This window comes from Augochlora pura, chromosome 3 (assembly GCF_028453695.1).
Source record: "Augochlora pura isolate Apur16 chromosome 3, APUR_v2.2.1, whole genome shotgun sequence".
Taxonomy (NCBI): domain Eukaryota; kingdom Metazoa; phylum Arthropoda; class Insecta; order Hymenoptera; family Halictidae; genus Augochlora; species Augochlora pura.
The window spans coordinates 9461187-9475215 of record NC_135774.1 but is presented as its reverse complement, the minus strand read 5'-3'; the positions used below and the strand labels follow the sequence as shown (position 1 = coordinate 9475215).

General features: G+C 49.5%; 2 protein-coding genes across 3 annotated transcripts in view; both read right to left on the bottom strand.

Annotated features, from left to right (window-relative positions):
- The window catches only part of Sp1 (transcription factor Sp8), a 129345-nt gene extending 121832 nt beyond the window's left edge, over positions 1-7513 (bottom strand). Inside the window, exons 1-2 of one of the 2 annotated variants that reach the window (XM_078197396.1) lie at positions 6919-7513; positions 6095-6308 (exon numbers count right to left, since the gene is read on the bottom strand). The gene's annotated coding sequence lies outside the window, so the exon portion shown is untranslated. Of the gene's footprint in view, positions 1-6094; positions 6309-6590; positions 6877-6918 lie in introns of those variants that run through there. The other variant, XM_078197397.1, reaches the window with a different exon arrangement.
- Positions 7514-8671: 1158 nt separating this feature from the next.
- Positions 8672-10396, bottom strand: LOC144479022 (uncharacterized). The gene is made up of 2 exons (XM_078197478.1): positions 10094-10396; positions 8672-9674 (listed from the first exon to the last, which is right to left on the bottom strand). Exons 1-2 carry the CDS (start codon positions 10118-10120, stop codon positions 8796-8798), a joined length of 906 nt encoding a protein of 301 aa, XP_078053604.1. The 5' UTR covers positions 10121-10396; the 3' UTR covers positions 8672-8795.
- Positions 10397-14029: the final 3633 nt, after the last annotated feature.

Genomic DNA, 14029 nt, shown 5'->3' with positions numbered 1-14029 from the left:
AAAAGAAAAAGAACGCTGATCTATTCTGTCGGGAAAAGATCGTGGCTAATTGCTAAATTATCAGCGACAAGCTGTCGATGAGAGTGGGACCGCCGCGAGACGATAGAGAGGGATAAAGAATGCGGCGCGGAAGGAGAGAGAGAGAGAGAGAGAGAGAGAGAGAGAGGAGCGGCAGGCCGCTCTTCCTGTAGCGTGCGATGAAACCTGCCTAGATCTCTCGCTACCGGGATGAGAGGTAGGTGATCTAATTTCCCGCGCAGTCGTGCAGAAAATGATCCAGCCCGCGATTACGAAACGGCTTCCAGTCTTCGCCGGGGGGCAACCGAGGCGCCGTTTTTACCGCTCTCTTTTCGTTTCCATGCACCGTGTGTAATAATCGCGCCGCTAACGCTGTCCGCTTCCCGTGGAACCAGCCGACGACGACGTGCCAGCTACACGACCGCGAGCGGAAAATTCTCGGCCGCGATACGATTCCGTCCGCGAACCGCGTGGATACCACGGAAATCACCGACGCGATATTATACGATCGGCGTTCATCGACGGCCGATGATGCCCGATGACGCGATATGTTTTAGTTGGATGTCGCGCGACGATCAAATCGTCGACGACTTCGAATTTCATAATTTGCTCATCGTGATTACGATTCTATGAAAGATATGAATAATTTCAAGGAATTATTGAATCCCGAATTACAAGGAACGGCTATTTTATTTAACAAGTGGATAGAAAACTATAAGAACCGTGTATTAGTGTGTAGAAATTAGAAGAACAGTGTGAATGGGGAAATAATCTCTCCTTGTATATTGCCGTAACGATGTAATGAAAATTATTTTGGGTTATGTTATTGATCAAATAAATTGTTATTTTCTCGTGATTGACAGTCGAGATAGTGAAATTCGCAGGAGTTTGTTTGTTCTTTATATGTTTGGGATATTGCATCATCCGCGTATTTTCTAGTTTGCACATTTTACATAATAATCTTCAGTAATAAAAAGAAAGTCGAACATTGACAAAGACATTTAGAAAATCGTTGGGCTTGACTGTAAATAATATGCGACAGTCTGTTGTGTATAGATACTGTCGCATTGTCGTAGGACCGATCGAAATTGATTGAATGGATGTCGTCGTGCGACATCTAGCTAAGACAGTGTTAGCTCAATATTAATAAAATTAATATTATTAACCGACAGTAATATTAAATAAAGGGAATTGTATAGAATGCCTCGCAATTTTAAGCAAAGTGATGAAATATCCGAAAATTATTTTACTACCGAGACCAACTCGGATAACTGAAAGCTCAAATAATAGTATTTATAAGTCGTGCAATAAAATCATGAGAATCATTTTCATGGTGTAATATTGTAGACATATTCAAGTTTCATTACATAATTGTTTAATTATATTAATATATGGACACCAAGCTACTCCATGTTTCGTTCAGTTTCATTGGTTCAAAGCACCTCGGTTAATACCGAACCTCGATTAACCCCTTGCACTAAAATAACGAGTGAGACTTGTGGTATTTTTATGAAAGCTGTACTAAGTATGAATATTATTAATTTCTCCTATTGTACATGGAAGTGAAAATAAATTCTTCTGTTATCAAAGTATAGAAATAAAGGTAAATAAAGACAATACAGGAAGTAAAAATTTTCTGACTCTATTAGAAAATTATTAAGTATGAATAAGTGCTAATCGTCACAGCATGAAAGGAGCGATAATGCAAGGGGTTAAGCAGGACTGTATTAGATTTAGGTTAGGTCTGGATCTACTGTGGTCCCTGCAAAATGCCTCTATTTAATGCTACACATTTAACAATTAGACTACGTAAACAATGTTAGGAATTCTAAACGGAGTTCCTATCAGTATTCAGCCTAGAGCCCAACAGTGCTGTTTTAAGCAACTAATATTACGTGCATAGATTATGGCAAATATGAAATAATTTTTCTGCATTTTGTATTCACTTCATTATCTTACCTAGTCTCCATAACGTATAATAGCATATAATTTTGGCAGAAAAATTATTTTTAAAGTATAGATTAGTGCGGGTGTTAAAATACCCGGGGTTGGCCTTCCGCGCGTTGTCGGAAGGTCGGTTTTCCGAGGGTTAAAGGCGTTATCAGCTAAAACCGTTGTCGGTAAACACTGTCGGCGAATACCGTGTCCAAGAAATTTGCGTCGATGACGCGCACCGAACGCCGCTTCTTTCGGCGAGAATACCGATCGACCGCTTTCTCCTGTCGAACGTTCTTCGACAATTAATCCGGCATCCGATGAAGCGACAGCCGATTGGACGAGCGGAATGAATCGTGATATGGCGAGCGCGAAACGAGCGTAACATCCTTCGTGGCCTCGAGGGCCGCTGGTCCCGCAATTAACATAATGAGGTAGAAATCGTAGATATTAGCGCGAGGTTAGTTAATAGTGCACTTATCTGGACTGAACGAAAATAGTCCGTGGTCGGCGGAGTCTCGCGGCACCGCGAGGAAATTTCTCCGCTCGCGGCTCGCGCGTCTCCCGCTCCTTTCCTCCGCCCCCTTCGCCGCCCTTTCCCGCGCGCTGTCGCCGGGCCCGGGTGAGCGGGTCCGAGGCGCGGCCGTAAATCAAAAGTGACAGAATCGGACACTCATCTGCATAATCTGCTTATTTTATTCCGCGCACGCGCTCCCGGCGGAGCCGTAAATGTTCGGTGGCTCGTTTGCTCCGCGCAAATTATTAATCGAGCGCATAATTCTAGGAAAGGCGACGAGCAGTCGCGGCCTTTCCGCCGATTTCGATTCTAATTAAGAATAATAGCTTAATAAAGCGGAGGCTTGGCGCCGTTTCCGGGGCGTGCGTGCAGTTTCCGCGAGGCAGAATTTCCTCGCGACGACGACGACGACGACGACGAGGACGAGGCCGAGCGCGAAGTGTCGCCGCCGTGTTCGACGAGGCCGTTACGCTGTTTTCCTTTTTGTTTGCTCGATAACGGGACCCGAAACCGGCCGTATCGTCGCCGTTAAGCACCGAGGCAGTAGGTACACGCTCGATGTCTTTATTCCACCCGGGGAGGCGCCTCTTATAATCTGCAACAGCTGCAACGATCGCCTCGCTGCATCGGGATCGCTCGCATCTGGCGCACGCGCGCACACCCGATTTCTTGGCCGGTGGGCAATCGTGTGTGCCGGCCGATTCTCGGGGACGAACGGAAATCGTGGACGACTAGACCGCGTCGCCGGCGTCGACCGTGCCGACGACCGACCGAAACCCGGGGCCGGGGCCGGGGTAGAGTCGGTGCCGGGCAATTTGCAGGTGCAAAGTTCACGCGACGCTCCGGGTAAACCGCTAATGAGGGCTCCAGCCGTGCGTACGCGGCGGCTACGTGTGCGCGACGCGTGTAGATTTTCTGGGGGACAGGTTAATTGGATCCGCTGGCCGGACGGCCGCGCCGGTGTTATAGCGTGCTTTTTCGTGTCCACGCCATTCTATAATTCCCGCCGGTCGCGGACAATGTAGCCAACAGTTATTCAGAGCGACGCGGACGCTTGTCGAAGCTTTCAAAGTCGGCCGCCCTCGTTTTCTCAATTAACGATATAGCTGGAAAGGGAAGAGAGGATGAAGAAAGAGGCGGCAAGAAAGAGAGAAGAAGAGACAGAGAGGCGAGGAGATGGAGAGAGACGGAGGGAGAGGTGCCGGAGACGTGTACGCGATGTAAACAGGTAATTAGCCCGCCTTCCTTAGCGCCGCGGAGCTGTTCCTGTAATTTCAAGACGCTTCGATACGCGCCTTTACCGACCGGCTCGCGATAAAAAGCAACGAGCCGCGCGCTCCGCGGCGTAACGCTGCTCGTCAACCTTGTTACAGGCTGCTCGGCTCCGAAAAATTATCGTCGGCCGTGTCACGTTCGCTTTATAAACGATAATTCGATGGAGATTGGTCCCCGGTGCCTTTGCGAGACCGGGGTCCCGCGTAAAAAATGTGTGTTCTCGAAATGAAATCGAGTTTTCGAGAAGGGCCCGAGGAATCGCCTCGAAAACCCGGGTCCCCGGGACCATCGGTTCCCGCGAGCCGAAACCCGGGACCCCGATACCCCGTACACACGAATATATATATATGTATATATGTATATACCCTTCTCTTTGCTCCTTTCTTTTTCCTGTCCGACTTAGACATCCCTAGTGGCGCCTCTCTCAGGATATAAATTAATTAGATTTGTGTGGAGGTGTGTCAGCGGTGTGCCGACACTGTGTTTCTTGCCCTTCGACCGTCTGCCCCGCCGCGTTTCAACTCGACCGAATGGCCTACTCTTCCTCCGCTACCTACAGACCGTTTCACAAGCTCCAAATTATCCGTGTTTCTCGATACCGAACCTGGCACCGTTCTTTTTCCTTTTTTAAGCCGTTCGCTCCGGAACCTATCTTTGTCGTTTCCTCCGCGACCGCTCGACGCGATCCATCGACGTGTCCACGAAAAGAAAAACTTTCCGTCAGGTACTTTATTTCTTCCCTCTTTGGAATATCGTTTTTGTTGAGAAGCAATGATCAGGCTGTATAGGCTAATACAAGCCAACCCACAAGTCCACGCCATGACTCGTGATTTCGTCTTCTTGTGTGACGATGCGAACAGATTCAGCCGATTGCTTCATTGCCGGACCACGCCGTGTAATCGCGTTGATGTTAACCCTTTGCACTCGAGCGGCGCCATTAAAAATTGCTACATCGCGTTTCGAAAGAATTTTAAGGCAACCCCATTTACTTGTATTTAATAACCTGTTAAAAGTGTAGCAGTCGCGTGAGTTACAAGATTTAATTTCCTAAAAGGCTATAGGTTATATAACATGGAAATACAATGGAACCTCGTTTATCCGGGCAAGGTAGACCGACACGAATGTTCGCATTATAGTTACTTAATCATAGTACTAGATTTCATCATTGTTAATGTGTAGAGTAAATCGATTTGCATACGAATTGTCTATCTAATATTGGAAAACCGGATAATCAAGGCTATTGTACAATAGATCAGAGAAACCATGTTGAATGCTGAATTAAAAAGGCTCCGACTGCAAAAGGATTAATGTTTTCCTTAATTTTTCGTACAATACGGTTCCTTTAATAAACATAGTTATTAACTATACGCAATTTCTCGATATAGATTGCTATATTTGCGCGTGAGTGCTTCTTCTCACGTTAAAAAAATAATACTATTTCTTCTCTTTGAAGGAGAAATAATCTTTATATTTAGTATTATATCCTGCAGTTATTATACGCGATAGATTCATTTCGATCAGGCGGAATTGGAGCATTGCGAGCAGCTTCCATCTCCAAAGGTACGGTAGAAACGCGGCGCAGCACCTTTGGAACAGCGTGTACACGTCCGCAGGTAGGTCTGCGCATAACGCATGATGTATGGTGGGCGTGAAACGGGCGTAGCAACATAGTAACGTTTGCTATATCGGCCACAACTGTCTAGCAGCGCTGTGCCGACGAGCTCCGCGACCGGATCTTCCTCGGATGGCCGTAGAATTAACTGCGCGGGGCCCCCCCTCGGTATCGATCTCACCGACTTAAATTTTACACGATCTCCGTGGCGGGCGGAAAAGAAGAGCGGCCGGGGAGACAGAGGGAAATCGTGCGTTCCCTTCGACAGGCACCTATAATCGGTCACACAATAACCCTTCATCCGCGTTCAACTATTAAAAAGTCCCGGGACCATAAACTCGTCGCGCGTACCTCGTAAACTCTCGTTGATCGGGCAAAGAACGGTCGACGATGACTGTACTCGTCGTCGCAAGCTGCGAATTCGCACGATACATCTGTCCCGGGGTTGGTTGGATAGCCTGCGGCGGAGTCGCGCGGCGCAGTAACCGGGAGACTTGGAAACTCCGTTTATTATGCATAATTTCGTCTAACGAGCGCGATTATAGCAAAAGCGGAGAAAACCTGGAGCCCCGTTCCCGCTAAACGGACGATCGATGCGCCTCGTTTTGTACGAATTGCTCGCTCCGCGAAACTCTAATTCCGGTTGCAGTCGCAATCAATTTCGTACCGGCGAGGCTAACCGCGTATAGACGGTCGAAGACATCAACGGAGGAAATACTAGAACAGAGACGACTTACGTTTATGTTACCGAGATGACTCGGAGGGCTGACACCCCGGCGGCCCCCGCCGCCTCCGACATCCGCGTCCAGCTTGCCGGCTCGATCGATCCCGTGGATCCCGAAAATTCCGCTGCACAGAGGAGCCAAAAGAATCGGCGCGGTTCGATCCTCGACTACGGTCCTCTCTCACTGAACAAGCACAAACACTGTGTCACAGGTATCGGCCGGTGTCCTGCCAACAAGATTCAGAAACATTCTTTACGCGGGCCCGCGCTGCATCGTCGCTCGCGGAGAAGATCCTACGGGAGGTCGGCGTGAACACGGGGGCGAGAATCGATAGCGAGAAGAGGGAACGGGGGTCGTCCGAGGATATCTTCCGAAGCGCGCCAATTCCAGGGGTGTGTGCGTGTGTATGTGTGTGTGTGTGTGTGCGTGTGTGTGTGGAACGAACCCCGCGATCGACGGAGCACAGCTGATAGGAGGCACCGAGGATTCTCAGAGCGTGCACACTGACCTGTCAGCACTGATCGACAGCGAAACACAAAATACCGTGCCGGTCGGAGGACTCGGGTGGACGACACACGTGCGACGGGCTTGCCCCGTGTCCGTCATGTCGCGGACAACGATCGAAACGAGGAGACGACGTGCTCGCAGTCTCGAAACGGCGGCGCGGAGGGTCGTCGCTCTTGGGATGCCGCGTTTTCGGTGGCGAGATCCGTGCGATCGTGGCTCGCCGCGCGAGCTGACAGAGCTGACAGGCGCTCGCGAGAGAATCGGGAACGGATCGGCTAGGAATCGAGACCGGTCTCGGCTGAATCGGTGGCATGCGCACCGCCACGAACCTGTTCGCCGGTTTCTCGTGTTATCGACGACGTCGGCGCGTGCATGCGGCGGTTGTCCGGGTGGTTACGCCGAGGACCGTGCATTCACGGGCGCAGACGACGGTGTCGACAAAGACCACGACGACAAGGACGAGTCGGCGTGTTGCGTATCCGCCTCAAGGGCCGTCCGTCGCAGACGCATGCTCGCGGCACGTTGCAGCCTCTCGCACTGACCGCGCGTAACACGTAAGAGAGAGCCGTGCACTGTGCACTTGTCTCTCTTTGTCTCCCTCTCTCTCTCTCTCTTTCTCTCTCTCTCTCTCCCTCTCTCTCTCTCTCTCCGTTGCGCTCGCTGTCGATCTGCCTCTCTTTCTCTCTCTCTCTCTCTCTATCTCTATCTCCGTCCCTCCCTCTCCCTTTAATCAAAGCGGTTCGTGTCGGTCGTGATCGTCGGCGCGGGCTGGTCGCGGGGTCGCGCGGGTTCGCCGCGGTTCCTCTCCTCGTGGTTTAATCAGCGCACTCGAACGGCGGCCGAACTGCGAGCGACCGGTACGACGAACAGGAGACGGCCGGGTCTCCGTCACTCTGTCGACTCTCTTTGAATCTCTTGCGCACTAACTTCGCGGCTATCCGCGGTACTCGAGCAGGGAACGTTGAACGCGAGCTTGGAATTGCCCTGGCGCCACCCCTCCTCCCCTCCCGCCCTGCTGCCAGCCCGTCCACCTGATCGTCTTCCACCGTGAACACGCCGCACCACGGGCACCACGGGCACCACGGGGCTCCGCGTTGCCTCCTCCGCCTCGTCCCTCCCTATTTTTCCCTATAATTTGCTCCGCGGCTGCCTCTTTTTGTTTTATTCCGTTTTGGTACCCCTTCCACGACCCCCCCCCCCTCCTCCTCCTCCTCCCGCCGACGCCGTCCTCCTCCCCGCGCCCCCCTCTCGCCCCCACCGTGAGCCGGCGAGCCGCGCCGTCTTGCTCCCGCGGCCTTCTTTTCCCCGTCTCCTCGGTCCTCTCTCTTTCACCGTTGCCATCTAGCTTCCCCTCTGCCTTCTATCCGAGCGTCTGCCTCTATCCTCGCGGTCGGGCCGACCTGTCTGCCTCTCGGCCTCCTCTACCTCTACAAGCCAGCCATGAATCCTTGCCTTGCCGGGGCTACAGGGCTACGGCGCGCCGCCCCCTTAATAGGGCTACACTGGCTTTTTCCATTCATCGTGCAGCCATCTCTTGGCGGGAATACGAATGAAACGGCCCGTCACAGTGCCGTACCCAATTCGAGCCGTCCCCCCCTCATCGACCGCCAGTTTTATCCACGAAATCCCGTACCACGGGAACGAGGGGATGTTTCCATCACGAACCGTCTCGTACGCCGTCGAGCCGATCTCGTTCGGATGCGACGACTCGCTCGGATTGCGTCAGGATTTTTCGGGCTTGTTTCCGTGGAATGATAGTTTCTATTCTTCGGCGAGATGAAAACACCTGCCAGGTAGGAAATCATCGCGAAGGGCTGGATTCTCTCGAGTAGCTCGGTCGCATTGTGCTCGCATGGGCGGGACTCGCGACGTATCGGATGACAGGAAGACACCGGGGAGGGAACCTGATATACGACAAGGGGATGATTCGTTATTATGTGAATTTTCACGGTAAATCTACCCTACGAACGAACGTCTCGTCGTCCTTCTGATCGCATCGGGGGGAATTAAAGGACGGCGGTGGGGGGTGGTGGGGGGGGGCGTGAATGGATTCAGAGAAAAAGATTCTTTTAATTTCGGACGTTCGATATAATTTACAAAAATATACAGCGTTCTCGTATGTACAATATTTACAGGGAAGAGTACAAAGTATGTACAAACACGAATCGGTATGCTCCTCGTAGTTTGTATAGAGTCGTGTCTCGCCTCACATCATCATGTACTGCCCGCCGATCGGCGGGTACGCGTTCTGCGCGGTCACGGCGGGCACCGAGTTCTCCTTGTCCGACCCCTTCTTCGCCGAGCTCTTCTTCTTCGGGTTCTCGTGAGTTTTCACGTGTTTCGTCAGATGGTCGCTCCTCATGAACCTCTTGCCGCAGGTCGGACAGGCGAACCTCTTCTCGCCGGTGTGAGTGCGGAGATGACGCTGCAGCTCGTCGCTCCTCGTGAACTTTTTACCGCAGAAAATCCAATGGCAGACGAACGGCTTCTCGCCGGTGTGCCATCTGATGTGCGCCTTCAGATGAGATGTCTTGCCGTACATTTTGCCGCAGCCGGGCACGTGGCACACGTGCTGCCTCTTCCCGTCGACGCAGATCTGCGCACCGCTGTCCGTTTGGCAGTTCGGGCATCGACATCGCATGCACTTTCGTCCGGATTTGCTCGGCTCCTCGGCGACTAGGAAGTGATGGTCCGACGGCGGCGTCAGCGGCCATTGATAGTGGCCCGGGTGTAAGTCTGGGGGACTGGGCGATAGCTCCGGCGGGCTCGGTGGCAGAGAGTAATGTTGGATCGCTGGAATCGCCGTTAACTGTGGCTGGGTCAGATGCGTCTGACCGGTCCAAGTCGCCGTGTTCGTCGGCACGGAAGGCATGGTGTATGGCGGCGGTGTCAGAGGCTCCGTGATCTGACTGTGACTCGTGGTGCCCGGATACCAGTAGCTCGTTTGGCTGCTCTGCAGATGATGACTGCCCAGCGGAGCGTTGTAAGGCTGATAATGAATGCCCGGGCTTCCGTAATCCATCGCGGAGGACTGATGCATCGGCATCGGCAGGTTGGGCATCGGTGACATCGTCGGCATGCAGATCTGCAATTAGAAACAGATATATTTAGTAAAGAACGGTCACGGTTGCTAATTACAATCACGAAGATTATTGTTCATTGATTATTAATTTATTATTTACTGTTTAACGAGTGAGAGCCTTTGGGTCAAATGCGAGACATCTATCGCGCAGAACATATAATAAAGTCTATATTTAGCGCGTGCAGATGAAGTATAAAATTCAAACGAATCTTTTAAACGATTAATATAGACGATTCGAGCAGTCAAAACGATGATAAATATCCGTAGCTAACATATAGAGCAGGCAAGAAGACGCCGTACACTGTATCCCCAGCTCTGCACTATAACTCGTCGAGAACAATTCGTGAAAGCCATAAAAAGACAACCCGAAGGCCCTCGGCACCGTAATTTCGTGTTTCACGCAAGACGCATTATTAACGGACCTGTTGATATTGCATCACTTGAGCCATCACTTCACTCGCCGGCCGTTCGCGACGCCTGTCCCTCGATCACTGATTTGTTTGTCCGTTTGTCGAGCGGCACCGGCACGCGCAACTAGACGCGTGAAAATATAATCCTGCGTTCTTGGTCACTCTCCGCTGGCACTGCTTGCACAGATATCGAGTACGCGCAAAACGAAGACGAGGAACGTGGACGAAGACGAAAGCGAAAACGAAAACAGAATCGTGGAAGAAGAGAACCGTGTTGCGCTGATCGGAGCGTGCGCGGCTCCGAGCGTTCGCCAGATAATTGCTGGTTGCCGACCGTGTCGCCTCGGTTTTAATAACTGAGTGGACAAGGAACCGGCGAAGAAGGGAGGAGGCTGAATGCTCTGCCGGGTTTCTCTATGGAGGTGGGGATAGACCCCAGTGAATCCTGCGGACCGGCGCGCATGCGCACTCCCCTCCATCCGCTCGTAAATCAACCCTGCGTTCCCGAGGATACAGGATCGAGGATCGAGGCTACGCACCTTTTGTGGACGTCCCTGGGGGCTGCCTCATGCCACCGTGGAAAGCCTTCGTGAATCCTGCGTGCTGGTCTCCCGAGAGCACCTACACTTTCTACAAATCGCCATCTTTTACAACCGGCACGCACACTTCACCTCGCTCTAATTGTTTAGACGCGAGAGAGAGAGAGAGAGAGAGAGAGAAAGAGAGAGAGAGGCGGAGCGAGGGAGCAAGAGAGAGACATGGAGAGAGGGGGGGGGGGGAAGAGGGGCAGCACTTGCTCCTTTACAGCTTTCCACCCTGTTCCGTTATGCAAATTCGTTAGACTGCATTTATCGAGCAAAACGGGACGCACGGGAGCCGAGCAGGGCGCGGAGGGCTCGAAATAATTACGAACTGTTGCAGAGAGAGAGAGAGAGGTTGAAATACCGCAGCGTTTGTACGATTGGAACAATGCTTTTTTGCTGTATCGCGCACGATGGATACGCGGTAGATATGGCTACTGGACGATTTGCGCAGGGAATGAGAGCAAGTGCGCGGAGACACGCGAGTATAACGGGTGTACCGTCATTGCTGGTACAACCGAGAGGGGGATGATTGAAAGAACAATTTGAAAGTGAGAAATAAAATGTTTTCGTTCGGGGTGCGTAACTATAATTTAGATGGATAGTTCTTGATTGCAGTCATATGGTAATTGTATATAATATTAATATTATTAGTAGACTGCGGATTTTGTGCATTTATGAAGAAAACGTGTAAATATTTCAAGAATTGAATACTGTTACATTACTTTCAATCTACTAGATATATTTAAAAAGAAAACAAACTAGTTTGTTGCAATTCAAATAGACAATTTTTTATTTTGGATAAAGATTCACGGTTTAATTATTAGTATCATCGTGATGTGTGATAATTACTTACTTTTGCTTGTAGATTTAGGAAGGATTTAAATTAAACATAAGACATTTCATTTAATTATTGACCTACTGTATTATTTTCTTAAATATAAAATTTTCTTTAATAAAACTTATTTTATTAACACTAGAACAACCTCATAGATTTGCCGACAACTCTGCAATATTTTTAAGTTGTCTGCAGACGTATAAATAAGTACTAAATCACTGAGGTTTTCCTTATTCATCTATTTTATATTTTGAAAATAATAATTATTTTAATTTTTAAAATTTTATTTCGATTTGCCTGCAACCCCACGATGTCACCTACATCGAAAAATGGGAGGTTAATACAAAAATGGTCAAAAATACTGAATCTTCGAAATCTATTTTCTCGACAACGAAGCCCCAATTGCAGAAATGTTATTCCTTATTTTCGATTTCTTTTTCTATATCTAAAATTCACCCATTCTCGGGTGTATAACGAATGCTGCAACACTATAATCTCAGAATGATAGCGCAATGCTGTTTAGATAATTATTCGCAATACGACATGATAGACATCGAGGATTAGATTTTCGGATGCGAGCGAAGTAAAACGGGACATTCGAGAAGACGTACATCCACGGTTGATTTCGTTGGGGTTCGTTTCTCTTAATTACGGGACGACAATTTGCCCCGACGGCTACACCTTTCTTCCGTGTGTACCGGATCGTCGTTCCACGATTCGACCGCCCAAGATCCGAAGCGACGAACGACTGGGTTGGTAATAATTATCGGTAGAAACGGCGTAACCCGCAAGGGCGGTAAGCTTAATCGTTCGGTTTTAATTGATGGATAAGACGAGCGCGTTTAATTAGCGGTCCTGGGAGGCCCAGCGACGACCCGTTTCGAAACGCGGCTCAGTGCTCCGGCTGTTCGCGCCGGCGTAATTGCGCGACAACGAATTGTGGGAGTTACGCTTTGCGTTGCGTGAAACAATTACGGTTAATGTACTCGAAAAAGTCATCCACCCTTTCTAATTTTGTAGTCGGCAATTCGGGCGAACCGTGTCGTCGCCGTCAATCGAAATCTCTGACGTCGCCGTCGTCGGGTGAAATTGTGCGAGCGAGAGTGTCGTGTTGCGAACAACGCTTCGAAAAAAAGTCGCAGTTCGTCGAATCCTGCGGAGTCGGCGAGCCAACGACGTCGCCGTAGGGTGAAAGGAGTCGATGCTGAATTTGTACGGTATTTAGTGGACCATTGACGCGCGACTGCGGGGGCGGGCGACATTTGCAAAGACGTATCAAAGCGTGTCGAGGCCCGCGACGACCGTTCGGGTGCAGCCCGTTACACGGAGCACCTGATAACGGGCCGCTAGTTACCGAAGGTTCTCGGTACGCTTTGTGGCGTACATCACGGCCATAAATCCATAAAAGACGGCTGGTCAACGACGCTCCAAGGGGGTCATTCACAATGCGCTCTGGCCAGCGTGCGCCCGGACAGCAGCGCGCCAACACAAAGTCCCCCGTTTATGGTAACTGTAAAGCGATCATTGCCGGGCCGAGGTGACGACACTTTCGCGCTACCGATCTTCACCAAATAGGCACCATTATTGCGCCTCGCCGGTGCCGGAGCATTATGCGAACGGCAGGGTCTGCGCAGGGCACAGGTACTGCCGGCGAACTGCCGGCGAAAGCGGGAGCACTTGGCGCGATACAGATTATTTTCTCAAAGGCCGCTGATGCATCTCGGACGATCGACTGCCTAATCACCGCAACGTAGAGGGACCAGAAAGACCTGTATCGCACGATCTTCTGGAATCTTGTTTGTTCAGGGTCGGCGGAACCGCCTCCATAATCTGACCGGTTGACGGGGGCCTTATCTGTTTTGTACTAGCGCGAGCAGTGATACATTTTTCCAAAAATTTGACTAAAATTCAATTTTTGAGATATATACAGTCGGTGACAAAATTATATGTGCACCGGGCATGGCATGTCCGCCATTTGCATTAGAACGGTGCAATTTTTGTAAAATTGGTCTTAGTTCATATATTCTAAATTACATGTTTAAATAATTAAGTGACTATAGCGGTTTTTGCGGATGTTTTATCTTTTACTCAATTGTATTATTAGTTATTAATGTAAACGATTAAAGTGAAAGTGTATGTATACAATATACTAAGAAAAATGTATACGTATGTATAGCTAGTGCTATGTATAGCTATACTAAGAAAAATACATATTAATTTTGTTATGGAATACTTCACGGTTCATTTAACCGTGCCTAGGAGGTTAATTGTAATATAAAGGTAAAACCAAGAATATCATGCTTCAAATATGATAATTCTCTTTCTGTTTATTTTTAAGAAATTCGAATTTAGAATCGTAAGTAGTGTATTAATAATATTAACCCTTATATTAACCCTTTCTACTCAGATGTCCTATTTTAGAGAATACAACAAAACTACTGATAATTATGGTACTATTAAAATCAAGAATGTTTATTTAATAAAATCTGCATGAATATAATCTTTTATCAAATGTTGGTTAAAATGTTC